At 32.5% G+C, this 24,534-nt stretch overlaps 1 protein-coding gene across 1 annotated transcript in view; it reads left to right on the top strand.

Moving 5' to 3' along the window:
- The window catches only part of MKLN1 (muskelin 1, intracellular mediator containing kelch motifs), a 173,691-nt gene that overhangs the window by 69,426 nt on the left and 79,731 nt on the right, over window positions 1–24,534 (top strand). Inside the window, exons 5-8 of the mRNA XM_008574054.1 lie at window positions 5,176–5,285; window positions 6,580–6,772; window positions 20,343–20,420; window positions 23,294–23,359. Coding sequence (XP_008572276.1) covers window positions 5,176–5,285; window positions 6,580–6,772; window positions 20,343–20,420; window positions 23,294–23,359 — 447 coding nt within the window. The remainder of the gene's footprint in view (window positions 1–5,175; window positions 5,286–6,579; window positions 6,773–20,342; window positions 20,421–23,293; window positions 23,360–24,534) is intronic.

The raw sequence follows: 24,534 nt of genomic DNA, 5'->3' as shown, positions 1-24,534 counted from the left end.
TTCTCTTCTCTGTTTTTTTTTTTTTTTAAACAGTGTGGCAAATATTATCACAACTTTGAAATGATGGTAATTGTTAGACCTGCCACTAGATCTTGTCATTTAATGTGTAAATAAAAAAGCATATATATTTCTATGTAATAATTTTATTTCTTCATTATTTTTATAACTATTACTTCAATATATTTGGTTTACTCTGCAATCTTAGGTATCTTCTTTTATACAATTAAAACTGAGGGAGGTGTCACAGGTTTCACCAAACAGCCAAAGGAGGTTTATGGTACAAAAAGGCAAAGAGCCCATGCTGAAATGATGTCTTTGATGGCACTTAGTGTGAAGTGGAGAATTGGCCGTAGAAAGAAGCTTGGTTTTAGGTAAGGTTTAGAAGTAAAAGGAAAATTTTGTAAAGAAGGAGAGTTATTTATTATTTGGAGTTATTAGTTAGATTCCAGAAGAGCAAGTTAAAGGTTTAGGAGGGAAAAACCTCAATGGGAGATTAGATCAAAAGAGAGTAAACATAAAGTGGAATGGGGTAATGGAATTGGTTACAGATGACTAGAAGAGTTTACATCCTGATTCTTAGCCAAGATCACAGCTGTATGAGGAAAAACTAGCAAGGGTAGGTAAGGGCAGAAGGAGATACTGAGTCCTGGGTTTTGGTAGATGGAGATACATGGATTTCTGTGCAAGAGTCACTTGTAGCCTGGATGGTTTTGGGGACTTCAGAGAGAGGCTTCAGCTCTGGCTAAATGCAGCATGCATTCTGGATCCCAGGGGTGTTTAGAAGTGTAGGATGGGTACTAACTCTGGGGGGTGCCCTGATGGTCTGCATAGGTATGTATGGCCCTTTATGAGAGCATGTGGATAGATGACATTTAATAAAAGTATACTATGAAGAGGAAAATTAATATGGTAATAATAGCTAATAATAATAACGACTAACATTTATTGAACACTTAGTGAGTGCCAGTTATTGTGCTAAGTGCTTTGTGTACTTATCTCATTAATTCTTTAGTAGAATAAATGCAGTCTTTCAGAGTGGTTAATCTTTAATTCTCAGGATCTCCCAGAACCTGATCTTAAAATTACAAGCATCTTGTAAGAGCTGTTTTAGTCATCTAGACAAGAGCTTTCAAAGTGATATTGTCAAAGCACATTGAATGTGCCATAGATGTGTTCCACTGTGTTGAGATATTGAATGCCTCAGTCACAGAGTAGCAGGAGTCCCAGCCTAGTATTCTTGTGTGCCATATATATCCCATTTTATGAAAAAGAGCATGGCTCTTGATCATGTCTGTGTCTAATTGTCCTATAGGGGAAACTGGTGGTTGAACCCTAGAATACAAATTCCTAGCCTTGGGATGTGTTTCAGGAGTTTCTGATCCTTTTATTTGAGGTGGGAACTGAGGTAGCTTTTATTAGGGAACAAAGAATGTGTGTGCCTGTAGCTCTGCATTTAGATTTCTTATATATTATACATAGTATGTCTAATATGCATTATTAGTATTGTTAATGCCACCAAAAGTCATTGGTAATTTGAAATGAGCATACATATTCTGCTTGTTTTGTACACATCCCTTTAGTCTGTTGAAAATTTATGACATCGTTCATTCATATGTAATATATGATGTCCTTTGGTGAGATGATTTCATAACTTACCTCCCTCCCCTATGTTCTTTCAAAGATGTTAAAAGTCAGAACTAATTTTATTCTAGAACTATTTCTGTTAGGCCATCGTTTACACAAAAGAAATCTTACTAGGACATAAGTGTTTAAAAGGTTTGAATAAATGAATGGTTTACTGGGACTTGAATGGATGTAATAGGAAGATTTCCCTTTCTCCAATTTCAGTGAAGTTAGACCTGGAAATCTCTAACTAATATTATATGTCTGGTTACATGTATAGACTATGTTGTTGAGGCTTTGGTTTTAGAATCCTATTTTATTCTGACTCTTATACCACTTGATGGTTATTGGTATGTGATGTAGAAGATAAACTTTTAAGTGGCACTGCTACATAAACAAATAAATACCACAACAACAAAGATAATTTAGTATTTGTTGATATAAAACTTTTTGAAATTATTGTTGTTTGTATATGTAAACTGAAAGCCATATTAAACATCCTAGGAGTTCTTTGAATTACGTCCTCTTGGCTGGTTGCTACTGCCTGTGTCTGACTTCATACAGTTTCCTTTAGATGGCAACAATATAGGAAAAATCTGACCCAAAATATCTTACCGCCCTATTCAGTCTGATATTCTGAAAAGAGCAATAAATTTGGGAATCAGTAGGCTTGGTATCAGATATTGTGAGTATTCTGTTTTGATACTTTGTCAAAACTAGATAAGTGCTAGTTTCTTAAAGGTAGATTATTGACTCTGAAACCGAATCAGTGAACTTATTCTGTTACATTAAAATTCCTTGGTCTGGCGGGGTCAGTCGTCCAGTCTCGGCTGGGCAGCCGGCCTCCCCGCTGCTTTTCCCCTACACCCTGTCTGCCCTAGCACCCCACACCCTGTCCCCTCCCCTCCGGCCCACGGATGCTACCCCACTACTAATAGGAGGGCCACTGTGGTGAGTCTTGAAGCGTGGCACGTGGGCCAGGTGATGCCATGGCAGGTGGTAGTAGCAAATGTTCAAACAAGAGCTTTGAAGGTTGAAGTGGAGAAGGGTAATGTGAACAGATTGCGAAGCTGGGGAAAAAAATTCCTTGGTCTATCATGGATTTTTTATCTCTGCATGGTTTTATAACATCATTCATTGGTCCTTTAGAAAATGTGGTTCACTGAGTTATACAGATCTTCCAGATGTTGAGACAAATCACATTTATTAATATTACCTCCAGTCTCATCAGAAAAATATAAGTATTGGGAAGCAGTCAAGCTCATAGTGGTGGATACCAATTTTCCAAAATTGTAATCTTCTCTTGAAAGCTTGAATTTTATTCTTTACAGTAAACATCCTTAGTTGTTTTACTTGAAATGGTATAGGTAAATGTCTGGCAAATACCCAAATCTGAATAATCATTGGTTGTAGGTCAGTTTTTTTCCAAGAATGAGATCATATCCCATGAAAAAAAAAATCAGTTATTTTAGCTCACAACTCAAACAATTGTACAAGTCCTTTTCCTTGAGATAACCATTATGCCTTGGTATGCCGCAAAAGTGCTTTATATGTCCTTCTGTTTGTCACACAGACCTATTAAAAAGAAATGTACTTAATGATAGGGATTTAATAAAATTAATTTTTAACTCTGTCATCAGGGACTTTTTTTTAAAAAAGTTTTATTTATTTTGGCAGCTGGCTGGTAAGGGGATCTGAATCCTTGACCTTGGCATTATCAGCACAGTGCTATAACCAACTGAGCTAACTGGCCAGCTCCCCCAACCCCCTCCTTTTTTTCCTCTCTCTTTAAATGCAAGTATATTATGGTGAGGAATACAGTGCAATTTGTACTGTATTAAGAATAACTGGTAGTACGTTTTAGGTACCATTACTTTGGTACCAAGGTGCCAGCAGTTTTACTCAGCATTGCTTTTGCACCATTAGTACAAATGTCAGTATTATAAAAAAGGCTGACAAAGGCCTAGTGTTATTTTGAAAAATAGTTTTGACCACATGGGACCTTTCAGAAGAGTTGTGGGGATCCCCAGGAGTCCATGGATCATGCTTTAGAAACCTGTACTATGTTCTGTCATTATTGATGTGAAAATGTAGTATTCATCATATGTTAAATTCCTCTGAATACTTAAGAGATTTTTGAATACTCTCTTCTGTTTCACTAACTTTCCTTTTCCTGAACTAATGTAATGTAATTATATTACTTGTAATTACGTGTAATTACTGTATCTTTGTAGTGTGCTTGTGTTATTATTTTTATTATTTTCGATATTCTTGTGTTATTTATCTTTTCAGATTAGCTAGTTCAGTTACATGTCAAGAAAAAAATGAATATATACCATTGGGATTTTGATTGAGATTACATTAAATTTATTATTAATTGGGGAAAATTGACATGCTTAACAACATTAAGTTTTCCTATCTAGTAACATAGTATGTCCCTCCATTTATTCAGTGCTTCAGTAAAATTTAAACAAATATGGCATAGTTTTGTTAAGTTTATTCTGTGACATTTTCAGCCTTTTTTTTTTTTACTATTATAGAAGGGACTTTTTTGCTATATTTTTGAATTGTTTTTTGTAGATATAGGAGAAGTTTATTTTTGTATTTTTATCTTGAATACGAACTTTACAAAAATTTTTCAGTTGAAACTCTTGAATTTTTCAGGTAGATAACTATGTTATCTTGAAGCGACATCTTTTTTTCTTAATTTTCTCTGTTTCTTATTGCACTGGCTAAGACCTCCAATGTAGTGTTGAATAGTAGAGATATTGGCCTCTTTGTCTTGTTATGACTTGAGTGGGAATACTTAATATTTCTCCATCAGGTTTAGTTTTTAAGATTTTCAATGCTTCTAAAAAAATCTAGATAAGGAAGCTTCCTGTTTGTTGCCTTCTATTTCTTACATATTAAGCGCTTTGAAAAATAATGAACAGAATATAAATTTTATTAATTTGTTTTTAGCATCTGTGTTGAAGTAATCAAACATGTTTTTTATTTTGTTAAGGTGGTAAGTTATATTATTATAACTCCCATTATTGAATGGAATCTATTTGGTTAAAATAAAACCTGGTAGGATTTTTTGCATCTGTTTTTCCTTTAATTTGAATAGGTATTCATAGCTGAGATTGGTCTTAAATCTTTTTTTTTCTGGTTTTGTTTTCATAGTTATGCCACTGATAAATAGTTAAACTGTCAGGCTCTTCCTGTGCTCTGATATTGTTTATATAGTAATTACCTGCTGTTTGTAGGTTTTATAGAACTTACCAGTTAAATCATCTAGTTCTGGTCATGTTTATTTGGGGGTAGATCTATGACCATTTTGAATTTATCTTACAGTGTTTTTAATAATAAGGAAACCTCATGGTGACATGGGTCATATGTTTCTTTTTGCTACTGTAGCCTTAACACCTAGCACAGTGCTAGGCATATATAGAAGATGCTCAGAAAATTTGTTCATTGAATCTTAGTAGGCTTGAATAGTTATTTTACTTTGTTAAAGTTTTATTTGAACTCTTTTAATTTTTTTCTTCTTTTTGTTTTTCCTCCTTAAAGTCCCACTCTTGTCCTGGGGGCCCAGCTTTAACTTTAGCATCTGGTATGTTGAACTTAGTGGCATTGATGATCCTGATGTAGTACAACCCTGTCTCAACTGGTATAGTAAGGTAGGACTGTCAACCTCTTGTCTTTGTTGAGAATAATTTAAAATATTGAGAATAATAATAAATATATATTGATTAGTATAATGCTTAATCAGCTAACATTTAATAAACATTTACAGTCTGCCAACTTTTAAGCAATCTTGATAAGTCATTGAATCATTATCACTGTCTGAAGTAGGTACAATCATTATCCCCATTTAGTTTATAGATGAGGAAATAGAGCATAGAGAGGTTAAATATTTTGTCCAGGGTCACACAGTTGTAAAGTGTTCGAGCCAGTATATGAACTCAGGCAGTTTGACTCCACAGTCTGCCATTATATTATTATACCCATTTGACTCTGAATTTTGTGTTTAACCTGTATTGATATAAATACTTTAAACTTAGTTTTTAGTGGGATAGTTTTGCAGTCTGATGGGAAATTTAAAAAGTGGATGTGATTGAGACTCCTAGAGTCAACATGATAAAAAGGTATTACTGTTTAATGTAACTATATACTGTTATATAGATAGTTATGATAATTTTTTTTAGAGGCTAAAAGTGAGAAGTTATTAATGTAAAATTAGTATGGATAGAGAATCCTTCTTTGATTATTTGATGAGGTAAAATCTTGGTTAATTATAATGTGTTAGAAATAGGTATTTAATAACCTTTTATTAGTAAAAAATCAGCTAACTATAAACTGATTTGTGTTTCAATTCTTGTAAATCTTCCTAAAGGTATTATTTTATTTTCTTGCCTTATTAAAGGGTAATGCTTATAAGTAAATCATTGTTGTTGATTATCATGCAGTACTTTTGTGTCATGTTTGTTTTGTTAATTGTTATTATATAGCAGGATGCTTAGAAAATTTGAAGTAATCTCAGAATATATTCTTGAAGTTGATTTTTTAAAAAAATTCTTTTTATGAGCTTGTGTTTTTGGCATTCATCCTGTATGTTATTTAATGTTTCTGTGCTTTCATACCTGCATTATAATGTGATTAGTGGATGCTATAGGACTTATAATTTTACAGTCTTAAGTGGACTTTAATAAATAGTTGTTGAGCTGCTTTTCTTCAAATTCAGGCTCTAGAATTAGGTCTGGTTTCATCTCTTTTGGCTATATATACTTGGTCTCCTTGGGCAAGTTATTACAATGGGCTAAACTTTCGTTTTGCTGTTTGAAAGATGGAAATAATGATACCTAATGGGCTCATAGTAAATGCTGAGTTTACATTAGTTATTTTCACTGTTATTTCCTACAGTAACAACTAAGCAAATCTCTTCTTTTCATACTTTCTCCTGCGTTCTAGTAGTACCGTGAACAGGAAGCCATTCGCCTTTGCCTAAAACACTTCAGACAACACAACTATACGGAAGCTTTTGAATCACTGCAAAAGAAAACCAAGATTGCTCTGGAACATCCAATGTTAACAGACCTGCATGACAAACTGGTGTTGAAGGGTGATTTTGATGCTTGTGAAGAATTGATTGAAAAAGCTGTAAATGGTATGAAACTTGATTATTATTAGGGTGATTTCGTGTATATACAGAAAACTGTTTTTCAAAAAGAATGTATAAGCTTATGCCAGTTATTACTCTATTATTTTTTCTTTTCTTTTTATTCTGTAAAGATTGTTAGCTCATTGGGTTAGGGGCTTCTTTCACGTAAGATAGGTCCATACTGTAACAGGACTTAGAAAAGAATGAAACTTACTTGAGCTCACATATCTAAATTTAAGTAGTCATATAGGGAAATCATGCACGTACTAATGACACCATTAACTAATACTAAACCATGTTAGAAACAGTCTTTTGATGTTACCTTTGGTATTAGTGGCCTTTTCCTTTAAGTATTTTTGTCAATAGCCAATATTCATTCTTTAACGGTGTAATTTTGGGGAGACAGGGTTGAATGGTCAAAAAATGTTATTAGTAGATAATTATAATGATCAAGGAGATTTGTATTAAAAACAGTTTCTGTGTGGTGTAAATGCTAAATAATCACTGATTTGGTTGTATGGCCTGTAATCTGGCTTTGGAAGAAATGTGAATATTTGAAAATGTGAATAATCTTCCAAAGTAACTGCTTTGGAGGATGACACCCATTTGGATATTTAAAGTCTGGTATGTTTTATTATTTAAAATAAAAAGGTACTCTATTGATACTTACAGAATGACATCTTCTTTTTTTTTTTAAGTATTCCACAGTAACTTTCATAGTGACAAATATCAGAATAAAGTGCTCTATAGAAAACTTGTGGAATTGAATTTGGTGCATCTTTTTATAGAAAGGAATAAGGAATTATAGACTTCTCAGTGCTTTTGCTTTCATATATTTTAATCTTATCACTGTTAATATCATCCACTATTGTTAGGTACTCATATTTATCAGTTGGGTATTTTACAACTAAAGAAAATAGAACCTGTACTGCCTTTTTGAGTTTATATAAAGTTAACTTAAAATGAACTGCTTCCAGCTCTGCTTGGTTAAATATAATGACATACCTACCTCTAGGTCTTGTACATTGTTATCATTTATTTAATTGATGATGAAGCTTGCAAATAAATGATTGGTATATTTGAAACGGAGTATACTTTGGAGTGAAGGCAAATAAAATATATATGAGAATTAATCTCTTACCAAACCATTAAAATGCTACCAGTGAAAGTATATATTTGTATATATGTATATATGCTGTTTCTAATAGTTGAATTCTATATTTTTTTAACCTCATAGAATGAGGGAGGCATAAGTAATTTTATGTTTTTGTTGTTGTTTCATATATTTACCATTAAGGCATTTGATAGTCTGTTAAGGGAAAGTAACAACCATGAGAATCTTTATGTAATTATTAGGCTAAAAACAATTGTTTTAAAACTGTCTTGGGCCGGCCCGTGGCTGGCCTGGGAGAGTGTGGTGCTGATAACACCAAGGCCACGAGTTCAGATCCCTATATAGGGATGGCTGGTTAGCTTACTTGGGAGAGCGTGGTGCTGACAACACCAAATCAAGGGTTGAGATCCCCTTACCAGTCATCTTTAAAAAAAAAAAAAAACTGTCTCTTTAGTAGTATACTTAGTATACTTAGAGAAGTAGTATAGTTAGAGAAGCTATTGAAAACATGTGCAACTTTGATTGCTATAGAGATTTAACTTACCCCTCTGGCTCTAGAAAGGAACCAAGTTTAGAGAAATTGGTAGTAACTCTATTCTTAAAACTTAGAGCCAAGTCATATTTTTTTTTTTACTACTATGGGCTTTCCTTACCTTGCTTGGAGCACTGTTAGTTAATAAACATTCCTTCCAGGGTGGTTCAGTTTGCTGCTAACTTCACTGATGATGATTTGTTGGACAAATAAGGAAGTAAACAGTGCAGAGTTTTTTTGGCTTCTACTACACTAAAAAACTTAGCAGAGAACAAGAAGTCCCTGCCTACTCAATAGGAAAGTCTAGGGAATCAAAAACATCTTCTATCAAGCTTCTTATAATGGAGGAAACAAAAAATACTTTCAGTATATTTAGTTTATTAGTTAGTATGGTCTGTATTTTTAAAAAGTGTCAGTCTCTATTTCTCTAATAAGCTTCCTATTTGCCTAGAAACATCCCTGTATTTATATTTAAATTCACGAGAGGTAATTCTTGAACCAGTCATTGCTACTTTCTCTGTGACAATGTAGAATCCAGTGAGGATGGGCAAAAGTAATCACCTAGGAACAAGAAAGTTTTCTCAAAGAGGTAAAGATTGTACTGGAAACCATTCTTTGTAGAGCTTATCTTATTTGCTATAGAAATAAAGGTTTGTTTTTGTGAGATAAGGGAGAGATAAAGTTTAATAAGGTGGTCCTAAAGTTTTAACTTGAAAGCTCCACTTCCCTTCCTCCATCTTTCCTTCCTCTATTTTTTTCTCTCTCTCTTTCCCGTGTCTTATATCCTGTCTCATCTCTTGGGTAATGCAGTAATCTGTTTACTCTCCCCTTAGATTCTAAATTTTTTTGAGTGAGTTCTCATATCTATTTGAGATTTTGTTTGAGAATGCCCTTTGTCTTAGCTATTATGAGGAGTTGATGCTGAAATTTGTCAAATGCCTTGATGGCATCCATTGAAATAAGTATTTTTATCCTTTAATGGTGCAGTTATTAAATTGGAGATTTTTCTAATATTGAATTATATTTGAATTTTTTGAATCTTTTCTAATTAGTCATTGTGTATAATTCTTTTAATGTTTTACTGGATTCTGATTGTTTAAGTCAGTATTTTTAATTTGGATTGACCATAGGGCTCTCTCCCTGCTTTCTTTAGCACCTGTTTAAAATTTTTATGTAAGAGTTAGGCTGGCTGTGTAAAAAATAGACAAATGTTATTCATATATTTTCCTTTTTTTTAGTGGTTTATTAAGATACAATTGGTATTATAAGCTATACATATTTGAAGTGTATAATTTGATAAGTTTTGACATATACTAAGGTATTTTTAAACTTTATGGAAAGATTTGTATTATCTTTTAATTTTTATGCAAACTTTTTGAAGTACCTTTATATATGTACCGTCAGTACACTCACTGTAACAAGTGTATTCATCACCCCCCAATTTTTCTCATGGCCTTCTGTAACTTAGCCCTTTCTCCTAATCTTTCCATCCCAGGCAACCATTTGCTTTCTGTCACTGTAGATTAGTTTGCATTTTCTAGAATTTTCTATAAGTGGAATTATACTATATACACTTTTTTTGTCTGCCTTCTTTCAATAAGCTTAATTATTTTGAGTTTCATCCATGTTGTTGCATGCATTAATACTCATCTCTTTTTTTTTTTTTTTGTCTTTTTCCGTGTCCGGCAACGGATCGCAACCCTCAGTGTCGCCCCCTTACCGGACCGGGGACCGGCAACGGGATCGTAACCCCCAGTGTTGCTCCCGCGCCTCGCTCAGCCAGTGAGCGGGAACCGGTCTGTATGTGGGATCCGAACCCTCGGGCGGGAGCGCCGCCGCGCTTCCCAAGCGGCGCACTATCCAGTGCGCCACCGGGCCGGCCCAATACTCATCTCTTTTTAAAGCTAAGTAATAATCCATAGTATGGATATACAACAGTTTGCTTATGCATTCATCTGTTGATGGACATTCGGTTTGCTTAGTTTTTGGCTATTACAGGTAAAGCTGCCATGAACATTTGTGTAAAGGTTTTGTGTGGACATATGCTTTCATTTTTCTTGATAAATACCTAGTATTGGTATATCTGTGTCATATGGTAAGTGCATGTTTAATTTTTTAAGAAACTTCCAGTTCTCCAACATTGTACTCTTTTATATTTGCACCACTAGTATACAAGAGTTATGGTTGCTGCACATCCTTGCCAACAGTTAGTAAGATCAGTCAGTTGTTTTAATATTAGCCATTCTAGTAGCTGTATGGTAATATCTTATTTTTAATTTGCAGTTCCCTAGTATATTTTTAGCATATTTCTATGTGCTTATTGATGTTTAGCATATTTTCATATGCTTATTTGCCATCTCTATGTTTTCTTTGGTGAAGTGTCTGTTCAGATCTTTTGCTCATTTTTTAATTGGGCTATTTGTTTTCCTATGATTGCATTTTGAGAGTTTTTTATGTATTCTGTATACACATCCATTATCAGATTAAGTGATTTGAAAATTTATTTTCTTAGTCTGTGGCTTGTCTTATCATCTTCTTACTGTTTTGAGCATCAGAAATTTTAAGTTTTGGCGAAGCTCAATTTATCCAGTGTATCATTTATGGATCATAATTTTTGATATTGGATCTAAGAAATCCTGTCTAAGCCAAGGTCACAAAGACCTTTGTTTTTTTCCAGAAGTTTTATGTTTAAAATTTACCCTTAGGTTTATGATTCATTTTGAATTAATTTGTGTATATGGTGCCAGGTATGGATCTAAGATCTTTTTTTTTTTTTAGCCTATGGATATCCAAATGTTCTAGCACCATTATTGAAAAAGACTATTCTTTTTGTATTGACTTGTCTTCGCATCTTTGTTAAAAATTAGTCTACTATAGGGGCCGGCCCGGTGGCGCACTGCTACAGTGCGCCGCTTGGGAGCGCGGCGGCGCTCCCGCCAAGGGTTCGGATCCCACATACAGACCGGTTCCCGCTCACTGGCTGAGCGAGGTGCGGGCACAACGCCAAGGGTTGCGATCCGTTGCCGGACACGAAAAAAGACAAAAAAAAATTAAATAAATAAATAAATAGATAGATAGACAGACCGGTTCCCGCTCACTGGCTGAGCGAGGTGCGGGCGCAACGCCAAGGGTTGCGATCCATTGCCGGACACGAAAAAAGACAAAAAAAAATTAAATAAATAAATAAATAGATAGATAGATAAATAGATAAATAAATAAATAGATAAAATAAAAATAAAATTGCTTTAAAAAAATTAGTCTACTATATAAGTGTGCATCAGTTTCTAGACTTTCTGTGCTACTTCATTTATTTGTTTTTCTATTATTTCACCAATGTCGCACTGTCATGATTACTGTGGCTTTATAATAAGTCTTGGAATCAAGTAGTATATCTTCCAACTTTGTTTTATTTTAAAGTTGTTTGTGCTATTCTGGGTCCTATGAATTTCCACATGAGTTTTAGAAACCGCTTGTCATTTTCTATAAAGAGAAAAGGTTGTTAGGATTTTTGTTTGCAATAAATCTGTAGATTAATTTGGCAAGAATTGAAATTATAACTATTGGGTATTTCATTCATGAACATGGTATTTACTGTCTATTTATTGAGGTCTTTAAAAATTTATCTCAGGTATGCCTTACAATTTTTAGTGGCTAGGTCTTGCACATGTTTTGTCATATTTATCCCAGAGTGTTTTATACTTTCTGCAGATATTATAATTAGTATTTTTAAAATTTTAATTTCTGGTTAATAGGTAGCATATAGAAATACAGTAGATTTTTGTATATTGACCTTCTACCTTGCAATCTTGCTAACTTCACTTCTTAGTTCTAGTAGCTGCTTTGTGGATTTCATAGAGTTTTCAATCATGTGATCTGCTTTTAAAGACAGTTTTACATCTTTCTGTCCACTCTTGATGCTTTTTATTTGTTATTCTTGTCTTATTGCACTGGTAGAATGCTGAATAAAAGTGGTGAGAAAATATGTCCTTGCTTTGTAAAGCAATCAGTTTTTCACCCTTAAGTATGTTAGCTATAGGAGTTTCATAAATGTCTTTTTTCAAATTGAGGAAGTTTCTACTCTAGGTTTGCTAGAACCTTTATCAGGAATGGATGTTGGATTTTATCAAATGCTTTTCCTGCATCTTTTGAGGTGATGATAAGGATTTGCTTTTTAATCTGTTCATATGTTGAATTATATTAATTTTTAATTTTTTAATCCAACTTTGCATTCCTGTTATAAACTGCTTGGTAATGGTATCTTATTAATTCTAGATATTGTTGGATTTGATTTGCCAAATTTTTATGGAGTATTTGCTTATATTTAAATACTTCAGGTATTGATCTGCAATTTTCTTAGAACGTTCATGTTTTGTTTTGGTGTCTGGTTAGTTCTGGCCTTATAGAATGAGGTGGGAATTATTCCCTCTTCAATTTTCTGAAAGTGTTTATGTAAAATGAGTAGTATCTTGGTAGAATTTACCAGTGAAAGCATCTGGGCCTGGAGTTACCTTTGTGGTGAGTTTTTTAACGACAAACTTGGTATTGTTAATCGATATAGCTCTATTTATATTTTGTATTTCTTCTTTAGTGAACATTGGTGGTTTGCATCTTTTGAGGAATATTCTCATTTCAACTAAACTGGTTAATTTATTGGGTAAAGTTGTTCATATTTACTTATTTTCCTTTTAATATCTTTATATCATGTCCTATTCTTGATATTAGTAGTTTGTGTCTTCTCTCTTTTTTTCTCCTTAGTAGTGTGGCTAGAGGTTTATCAATTATATTTTAAGAAAACAGCTGTTGGGTTTTTCTTTTCCTTTTATTCCTTTCTTTCTTTTTTTCCTTGTTTCATTGATTTCTTCCCTTTATTATTTCCTTCCTTCTATTTAATTTGGTTTTAATTTGTTCTTCTTTTTCTAGTTTCTTAACATGAAAACGGAGGCCACTGATTTGAGATTCTTTTTTTTCTAATGCAGGCATTTGGTTAAAATTTTTTCTCCTTATCTCACAAATTTTCTATGCTGTGTTTTCATTTTCATTCAGTTAAAAATACTTAGGCATAATGACACATTTTTCCTTCTTTCCAGCTCTTACGCCTTTTTTCCTGTGTTCAATCTTTTAGCCAGAATATCAATATACAGTTGAGGGACATGATGATAGTGGATATACTTGTGCAATTTATGATTTCAGAAGAAATGCTTTCAACATTTCATTATTAAATATGATTTTTGTTTTGGAGTTTTCGGTGATCACTGTGTCAGATTTCTAGATTGCTAAGAGTTTATGTTACAAATGAACATTGAATTTTTTCACTTTTTCTCTACCTTTCATGATGATTTTTTCCTACTTTAATCTATTAATGTATGAAATCACAGGGATTGATTTTCTAATGTTAATCCAACTTTACATTTCTCAGATATATTTAGCTTTGTTATAATTTCTTTTGTTGTATCTTAGATTTAGATTGATTAATGTTTTGTTAGCATTCTTCTGGCTATTTTCATTAATAAGATTGGCCTTATACTTTTTATTCTCTTACTAAGTTATATTTTTCTAGGAATTGTTTGTTTTATCTAAAATTTCAAACTTATGTTCATTAAGGTATAAGTAATATCCCCTATCTGCTAATATTTACAAATTTCTTGGAATGTCTCCTTTTTTGTTCCTTGTATTTATCAATTCTTTTTTTCCCCCCATTACTCCCACCAGAAGTTTATCAAATCCACACGTCTTTTAAGAGAACCAATTTTTGTTCTGTTGATCCTTTCTGTTATTTTTTGTGTCCTTGACTTATGTTCTGTGCTTCCTGTTATCTTTCTTTCTTTGTTATTAATCTGCTGTCTTTTTATAATTTCTTAAGATGAATGCTTTAGCTCATTAAGTTTCACACTTTGAAATTTTCTTATATACACATTTAAGGATATAAAATTCTCTACTTATTTTTTAGTTGTGCTGTGAAGTATTTTCATTTTTTTTCCAGTTTGGTATTTTTACTGTGTTATGAAATGGCTCTTTTGTGAGCCATAGTTATAGAGAAATGTAGTTTTTAATTTTCAAATAAAAATTTTCTGCTTATTTTCTTTGTTACTGATTTCTAGTGTAATCGCATAGTGGTCAGGGTACATGTATGATTCCAGTCCTTTGAGATTTAGTAAGACTTGCTTTATAGTCCAATTTTATAAACATATTATGTATAACTGAACAAAATGTGAATTCTTCGTTTTGGGGGGCAGTGTTCTATGTTATGTTCAGTTGGTGTCATTTGCTAATCATGTACATATCTACTTCATCAGTAATTTTCCGTCTGATTCTCTCAGTTACTAAGAAAACTGTGTTAACATTTTCCACTGTGATTATGGAATAGTATTTCTCTTCTTATGGTTCTATCAATTTTTGCTTTATATATTTTGATGCCATGTTCTTAGTTGCAAACTTTTAAAATTCTTCTATTATGAATTAAATGTTTTATGAAAAATAAAGTTTTTTATGTCTAGTAATATTTTGCCTCAAGGTGTGTATTGTCTTACATTAAGACATCCACTTTCATTTGGCATTTGCATGGCATATCTTTTTCCATTTTTTTTTTCAACCTTTCTGTATCCTTTTTTTAAAGAAGTACCTTTTATAAATTTAGTGAGATTTTTAAAGAAAGCCAAACTGGCAGCCTTCTTTTGAACATTTAAAATTCCACTTACATGATTGAAATACTGATAACTATACGGGTATTACCCTTCATTTTACTTTATACACTTTGTTATGTCTGTTCCTTATTTCTCTTTAGTTGTCTCTTGCCTTTTTTAAAAAGAACTTTTTTTTTTTCCTTTTTACTGACTGGTTCGGGATCGCAACCCTCCGTGTTGCGCCCGTGCCACGCTCAGCCAGTGAGCGGGAACCAGTCACCACATGGGATCTGTACCCTCGGCGGGAGCGCCGCCACGCTCCCAAGCGGCGCACTCTCCAGTGCGCCACCGGGCCGGCCCTAAAAAGAACTTTTTAATCTTTTCATTTGTTTCTTTCTGTTTGTTGGCAGTATCATACTGTTTATATTTTATTTATGAGTAGTCTAGAAACTACAGCAAGATATTTGGTTAACTTAACAAAATTAATCAGTGCCTTTTCTCTCCTCCCATGCAAGGACTTAGTGGACTCGAAGACCCTGTAAAATATTAATATTCTTATTTTATGAAGTCAATGCTTATTACTTTTATTTGAATACTGATATTTTTGCTTTTCATCACTGTTTACATCTTTGATCTTATGGCTAGGATTGCATTTCCTCTGCCTTAAGCTCATCATTTAAAATTTCTTTTAATGCAGGTCTACTCAGTTTTTGCTTGCCTGAAAATTTTGTCTCTTTTCTAGAAGGGTATTTTTACCAGATATAGAATTATAGGTTAGCAATTATTTTCTTTATTTTCTTTACTTACCAACTATTTGTGTCACTAATCTGTGCTTGTGTTTTATAGAGAGTGTTACTTCCTTAATTTTTTTGTATTCATGGAAACGTATTTGGCCATTTTCATGTATTTTTTGTTGTTGTTGAAACAGATTCATTTGCCACTTTCTAAAAATTCATTTCTTCCTTTTCCTTTTTATATCGTAGTGTAAATCCTGAGTTTGTTCTTTTTGATTATTATTAATCTTTGAATGAGGTAGGTTTTTCCTAACTATTTTAAGGACCTTCTTGTGAGTCAGGAGCAAGGGCTGTGTTCCAGAATAGCAAGATCTTTCCTTATGATATTTCTTTTCCCTTAGGATTGTGTTTCTTCTTAGAAATGCTCAGAATACAAAATCTCTCTTTTTTTTTTCCTACCTGATTGCCAGACTGCTTCCTGAAACATAGCTTTTTGCTATAATTCCTGCTCATTCATGCCTTTGTGCTTTTATTATCCCATATTTCTTTCCCTGAATATTTCCCTTTTCATTATTATTCACTTCCAATTCATTCTTTAATACCAGCTCTTTTAAGTTAGCGTCTTTTATTATTCCCTCACACATTTTTGTCCCTCTTTCTCCTAACTCCTGTTTGCCGTAGTGCCACATTTCTCATTTTGTACATTAAAAAATTCTTAGTTTTCTTCCAAGTCCAGTTCCAAACACTGCAGCATTATCATCATCACAGCTAACATATATTTGTGGCTTTCACAGTGTGCCATCTATTCTCCTAAGCCTTTTTTATGAATTTGTTTAATTCTCATACCTACCTTCTAGGGTAAGTGTTTTATCTCTTTTTTACTAAATAAGTGTGATTAAGTAATTTGTCTAAGACAGCATAACTGGTAAATGATAGAGCTAAGATTTGAACTCAGATAGTCTGGCACCAAAATCCATACTCTTTACCACTGTTCTTTACCAACTTAGTAAATATTTCTAGTTAAGTTTTTCAGTATTGATTATTTATTATAAACTGGTATGATTCACATATTTCTCTTTTCAGAATTTGAACAAACTGATGGATAATTTTTTAAAAATTGATTTCGATCCAAACATTATTATTCCTGAATGTTCCAAAAGGATTTTGTGCTCTACAAGTTATTTACCTATAAGTTCATTTTAAATTATTTTCTTTGAATGTAATGTGTTTTGGTGATAAATCAGATTTGATAGAAGTGTGGGTGTAGGCAGTATTACTGTAATCTTTGTTATTTTGGTTTGGATTTTTTTGATCCTGGATGAGGTTTGATGTTTTTTTTTTCCTTTTGCTAAAAACTTCTTGAGTATCATTTTTAAATTATGCTTTCTGATGTTATTGTTGGGATTTTTTTTTTTATTGTTGTGGGGTTTTTTGTGGCTGTCCAGTATGGGGACCCAAACCCTTGACCTTGGTGTTACAAGGTTGCGCTCTAACTAACTGACAGACCAGCCAGCCTTAAATTATGTACTTTTTAAGAGAGTCTCCATTATTGTAGAAAAAAACATCTTGTGCCTAGTGAGGATTGTATAAAATGTGTTTATTTAGAATAGTCATAATCACAGAAAAAAAACGAAGTGATAATTGGACCTGAAGACTTCAGTTAAATAGTTTTAAAATTGTTAGCAACTAGTTCTTAGTGTGTTTTCTTCTGACTGATATTTTAAATTTTTTTGGATCGTTTACTTTCATCAAACTCTTCTGATATCCTGCTTTAGATTTTTGTCAAAAATAGACTTAACAGAAATATTAGCAACTGCCTGACTTCCTCTTAAAATACAGAAGTGATTTTTTTGAACTCAGAAGGTTCATAGGCATCCTTAAATTTCTCATTTTTAAATTTGCTTCTGTGACTTTCAAAACAATGTAATGGGAATTGTCATATTTTTGTAGATGAGAATGTCATTATTGTTTCAATTGAGCGCAAGTTTTTTTTTTTTTTTTTTTTTGCCAAGTCATGTAAAATATCTACAGGTAAGAAGTAACAAAAAGCTTTAGCAACACTTTTCAATAATTAGAAATATAGGGAACATGGTGAGATTCATTGGAGTGCAGAGGTGTCAACTTTTCATTTGTTTTTAGATTTTGAAAGTTTTTTAAGCATCAAAACAAAGGTACTGAAAGTAACGTATTTTTTTTTTTTTTAAATCTTTACCCAGCTTTTATGTTTTTAGTGTTTTTATTGATTTCCTCAAGGGATTTCTAGTTTATGGCTGTCTGATTTCTTTTTATTTTTATTTTATTATTTTTTTTTATTATTTTTATTTTGTCAATATACAATGTAGTTGATTGTTATGTCCCATCACCGAAAATGGCTGTCTGGATTTTATTTTATTATTTTTTTTTATTATTTTTATTTTGTCAATATACAATGTAGTTGATTGTAATGTCCCATCACCGAAAATGGCTGTCTGATTTCTAAAAATTAAACTTGTTCTATTAAAAAATAAAGCTTCTTTAGCATGTCTCAACGGTTTGAAACAGAAGTTACTATTTACCAAACCTTTAATAAACATTTGTGTTACTATTTTTTTTTTAAGTTATAAAAGAAGATTCTTAAACATGTTATTTCATTGAGAATAGCTATTACTTATAGCCTTCTCCAGATCTGATTTGGACCATTTATTGACAACCCAGTTTCCCTGGCAAGAGGCAGTAACAGAGATTAAATGAGAATAATCTTTAATTTATCATCTTTCTCTGCAAAATGAAACATAATTTCTTATAAGTCCTTAAACAATATTTTTCATTTGGAGAGGTGAAATTTAATAGTATAAAATGAAAGAGTGTCAAGAGGTTAATAAGAGAGTTGGACAGTTGGGGATTGTGTGTATGGAGAGGGGTGTGAGAGGACTGGAATTTGTGAATTTCTAGCTCTTATGTCTTATTTTAAGTCATGGTTTCTCCAAAAGAAGAGGTGGTTTGGTTTGGATTGGATTTTGTTTGTTTTTGTTTTGTTTCATTTTGTTTTGGTAGAACAGCCAACTTTTCAAACTAGCCATTGCTTATATGGAACAACTTCCCACTGACAGGAATGCTTCTGGTAAGCAATCTGGAGTAGTGGCAAAGCAGTGTTCCAGAGGAAAAATGAAACATAAAAAGTAACCTTCAGCCACAGTAGCCAATAGGTCTTCATTTAAGAGAGGGATTACATTTTTTCCTTTAAATCATAAGTAATATATTTTAACTTTTGAGTTTTCTTCTATTGTACAATATAAGATTTGTTTAACATTGAAGTAGAATCATCTGGTATGGTGAGTTTTGTTTCTCAAAGTCTTGCTCTTTTTCATGTGTTTTGAATAGGTAAAATTTGCCTTGTTATTACAGTGTTTTATCTTAGATTGTAATTTAAGAAACTACTTTGTGATATGTGTGTATCTGTACTTTCCAGTCTGTATTTGCAGTCTATGAAGAGATAAAAACTATATGGACTTTGGAACTGGGCTTTATACTTTTTTGTTTAGAGTCCTTGGGTATGTTACTTAACTTCTGTTAACCTTGATTTTCTAATCATTGCCGTTATTTATAATGACTATCATAGGTTTATTTCAAAGAGTAAATGAGTTAACCTATGTGGTGTCTTGCATTCTATAGGTGCTCAACAAAAGTTAATTCTTTTTTTCTTTGATAAGGTCTTTCTTGAAAGTTACTTCCAGATTTGATTATGATATATCAATTCTTTTTTTCTTTGATAAGGTCTTTCTTGAAAGTTACTTCCAGATTTGATTATGATATATCGAAATAATTTTTTTGAGGTTTTCTAATGTTTTCTACAGAAAAATAAAGAGTAAGAGATATCAAAGAAAATTGTATAACAGTTATACTGGAGACAAAAGGAATTTATTAGAAAGAGACAGGAGCAAATAAAAAGTTCCCAAAATAATTTTTTAAATGTTTAACTGACTACTGTGCAAAATGATGTGACTTGTCAGGGTGTCATTATGTATTAGGAATATGCTTTTTTGAAAGTGTGAGCAGTTAATTTTAATGTGAGGGACTTAGTAATATCAAGATGACTCAAAGGAAGTATCAACCATGTGGCTAAGAAAGCCTTTTTAAAAAATTCTAACTATTTATTATATACTGAGCATATCTAATGCTATGCTATTAACTATTCAGGAGACAGTTTTGTCTTACCTAAAGTAAGATCATGATAATTTCTAATATTTTAAGTTTGAAGTACTTAATATTTTGAATTTTGGAAGTAATCTCCTAGGCAAGCCTGATTGTAAATGCCTCTGGACATTCGTATTTGGCTCTCTTCCATTATACTTGTTAAAACAAGTCAGTGTCAGTGTACAAAGCACTACTTGTAGAAATGTGGATGTCTAGTGAGCTGTGAAGAAGAGACGTTTCGGAGGTAATAAAAGATATGAAAATGACTTGTATTAGTGACATACTAGTAATTTCTCTTAATGTAGGCTTGTATATTTTAATTTTAATTTTTTTTCTTTTTTGCTATAATAAAAAGTGTAAACTGTTTAAGGTGTCATTCTTTTTCATTCTTTGATATTTGCAGATGGCTTGTTCAATCAGTATATCAGTCAACAAGAGTATAAGCCACGATGGAGTCAAATTATTCCCAAAAGCACCAAAGGTAAGTCATACCTTTGGGTTGTGGTGCTTTTTCTTTAACATCTTAGTCTTTAGTTTTCCCAAGATAGCTCAAGTGTCACAGGACTCTGTTAATAAAAAGCAGGTGTTTAAAACAAAGACATAGGTTCCTTAACTAAGTGGTAGAATTAGTTTATTATATTATAATTTTCTTTTAAACTTTTTTGTTTTACTGCCTTAATAGAAGGTTGGGCAGTTTTTACAAAGTATCATCATAAATTACTTTCACAGAGACACTATCAAATTATAGTCTGTGTTGTAATGCCATACACATGTTCCTGAAAAACCTTAAGTTCTACAAAATTGCTCGCTAAACCTAACAGGGCTTATGAGAAAAATAGAAAGCAGGGAGGCCATTCTAAATCTATGGAATTTTATGATCAGGTATTAATAAAAACTACTAAAATAATTCTAATAAAAATAAATACTAGTACAGTTAAATCTTTAAACACATGTATACTGAATGTTATAGTGAGTTTAGAGCCTTAAACCCTGGAGTTCATGCTTCCTCTTTGAGATGTAGATCCTAGAGGGCATTTGCTTCTATTAAAGACTGTTTTCATCAAAACTTAAAATCCAATCCAGAGTGCAGTCTTCCTTATTAATCCTTTATTTTCATATAGGGGGAAGTTTCTGTCACTTCTTCATTTGTGCTCATTGCTTTGCCAAATAGTAGAAAATATAGCAATTCTTTAATGCAACTATTTATAGAGGGCATTTGCTTCTATTAAAGACTGTTTTCATCAAAACTTAAAATCCAATCCAGAGTGTAGTCTTCCTTATTAATCCTTTATTTTCATATAGGGGGAAGTTTCTGTCACTTCTTCATTTGTGCTCATTGCTTTGCCAAATAGTTGACATAGTAGAAAATATAGCAATTCTTTAATGCAACTATTTAAATTAAAGGAAGGCAGTTCTGTGGATGTTCAGCTTTTTCCCTTATGGACTGTGTATATTGCCAAGGCCTTCTCTTTAATTGTAAAAAATCTTTCTCCTGATAATGTTAAACATTAATATGCAGGGGGAAATTGCTTCTGAGCCTCCATTATTTCTGCATTATACAGACGTCATTCTCCTATTTTATCAGTCAGATATGAGGTAATTTTCTTCAAAGACACACATAGTGTAGCAAACAGACTGTAATTGTATGTTTACAAACTAATGGATTAAGAATAGAAAATATAAACATACTGAAAATGAATTTATTTTAGTATTTTCTTAACATGTTCTTGAAAGTGGCAATACTGACTGATGGGGGAGGAAAGAAGGAAGGGTGTATTAGTTGGTTTGGGTTGCTTATAACAGAATACATGGAACTGGGTGATTTATAAAGAAAACGAAATTTATTGCTTACAGTTTCTGGGGGTGGGAAGTCCAAAGTCCATCCGGTGGTGGCGACAGTGACCCAGTAGTCTCACATTGCAAAGAGGTGGAAGCAGAGAAAGCAGAGAGAGAGACATTTTCTTCTCTCTTCTCTTAAAGCCCTTGGAACCACGCCCCTGACCACCGTTTTTAATCTGTTTACTACAGCATGGTCCTACGATCCAATCACCTCTTCAAGGCCCTACGTGTCAATTACCATAATAGGATTTCCCAACCTCTCAACAGTCACAGTGGGGGCTAAGTTTAAAACTTGGGGACACAATTCAAGCTTCAGGGAGTTTTGGGGGGACATTATTCAATCCACTACAAAGGGCAAACCTTCAATGATAGTAAGCTGCAGAGTCTAAACGGCTACCCAACTATCAGAAAGGAGAAAGAATTTTCAGGGAACTTCTGAATTAGCCATTGAATACAGCAATAATAAAAAGCTTCAGTTTTGCATATTACTTACTTTTTTTTTTCCCCTTGCTGCTGGCCAGCACAGGGATCTGAACCCATGACCTTGGTGTTACAAGGCTGCACTGTAACCAACTGAGCTAACTGGCCAGCCCCAATTTCGCATCTTATTTTCTGTATATAAGAAATGATATTTCATTACTCCTGTGAAATTAGTAAAAAGTTGGGTGTTCTCAATTTTACACAGGATAAAGCCAATATAAGGAAACTTATTAGCCAAAGTAATACATTTCAGTTAATGGGATAGTTATGAAGAAATCCTTAGACTGATTTATATTGAAGAAAACGTTAGAATCCTGTAACCTTTTGAACGATTGGAATGAAATTATATCTTTATTTGTATACGATTTGGTGCAAAATAAGTTGAATAATAGTTTTCTACTTCAGAAATTTAAAGTTTGATTATATTTAAACCTGCCTATTAAGCTCTGTGATTGAAATAAGAATTAAAGTGAATTATATCTTACATTTTTTCAGTCAGTTCTCAAAATAGTTGGTAAATTATGTGGGAACTGCTTTCTGAAATATTGGCACAAAATTAATACAGTAAGGAAATTAATAATATTTAAAACTTTGTAATATCTTAGTTTTTTAGCAGTTTTATGAATTTTAAAACTGCTTTTTATATTGATAAACTATGCCTGGAATATAAACATGAGATCTAATTAGTAATTGTTTTCTACCTTCACATTGGCACTCTAACAGTTTAGAAAATTTTGTCCTATATTTTTGTGGAATATTCTTTTTCTTTGCTGATTGACGTCATTGGTCATAAATAGGTTGAAAATAGCTTCCAATTGTATTAAAAGCATGAAAGCAATTGGAGGAAAGAGCAAGATTATTATAAGTATAGATTTAAATCATACTGTTCAATGAATCCTTTACTTATTCTTAATATTTTGTAAGAATAAGTGTAGGTTATTTTTACTACTTCTTATGGACTTAGGAATGAAGTTACTCTGGATTTGCAGTTGTTCTTTGTTATTCCTTTAAAAGAAAATATTGTTTCTACTTCAGGTGATGGAGAAGATAACCGACCAGGAATGAGAGGGGGCCATCAGATGGTTATTGATGTTCAGACAGGTAAATAACACTTGCAATGGAAAGCAGAATCTTTTTAGAAAATTACACATTTAAAAATATTAGGTAAACATGAGTATACTTTCTTCCATTCATTACAAAGATCAAATGTTATTGGCTAAAACCAAGTAGCAAAGAAAATAAGCCCTGGTCACAGGCGTAACTGAAACCAGGCAGTGGCAGATGAGAGGGGATTCTGCTGCACAAGTGAAATTAGATTACCTAAGAGAAATGTGCAGCCCTTAATATGTGTGTGTGTGTGCGCCCACATATGTGTAGTTTATATGTGTTGTATTTTCATGGAAAACTGGAATATTTCTGGATTTTCAGTGCACTGATATTTTAATACAGTAATATGGGAATTATTGGAATAAAAGAGAATTTAGATATATTTTTAAAGGGTGATAATATAATAGTAGGTAGCTAAGTGTTGGTAGGTTCATTAATTGCTAAACACTTCACAAGCTTATGAATAATTTGTTTTAGTTGTTCTTTGATGACTTTTAAATTTTATTCTAGAGCTTGGTAGTGAAAATTTTTCTTAGGTGTCTACAGCCTAGGACAATTTAAATGCCATTATATTTAGAGGTTAATGCTAAAATTATAATAGGTTTCAAATTAGCATATTGAAAAGCAAATAATGCCAAGAATCTAGGATAATTATATTTTAATACTTGATTTTAGGAAACTTTACTGCATAGAATATCAGTATCCACCCAAGTAATATTTTACTTTTTCCAAGAGTAATAAGTAGTATTATTTTGTTATGCTGACTCATAGTGCCTTGGGAATAAGATTGCTTTTGTAGACCCTTAAAATAATTACTAACAGAAATGGTTGCAATATGAATACTATATCTTCTTGGTATGAATGTATTTTCATAAAGTTTTTATAAGTAACAAAAAAAAATTAAAACTTTTCTTTTAAAATTAACAGCTAAATTTGTATAGTATCCTCTGGGCTGGTTTGAGAGTATTATTAGGATCTCCTTGGAAAGGTTCATTTGAAGTTGTATGAATTTGCCTTCCTAATCTTGGTCTCTCTTTTCTAAACTCCCTTTGGCCCTACAGGAATAGGCTTGAATCAGCTATAGAGTCTTAGACTTTTTTTTTTTTTTTTTTTTCCCCAAGGGCTTAATAAAATATTGGTTTTTTTTTTTTTTTTTTTTTTTTTTTTTT

Source organism: Galeopterus variegatus, unplaced genomic scaffold, assembly GCF_000696425.1.
Source record: "Galeopterus variegatus unplaced genomic scaffold, G_variegatus-3.0.2 Scaffold992, whole genome shotgun sequence".
Classification (NCBI taxonomy): Eukaryota; Metazoa; Chordata; class Mammalia; order Dermoptera; family Cynocephalidae; genus Galeopterus; species Galeopterus variegatus.
Note: the sequence above shows the minus strand (reverse complement) of the source record. Positions and strands in the feature narration are given on the sequence as shown.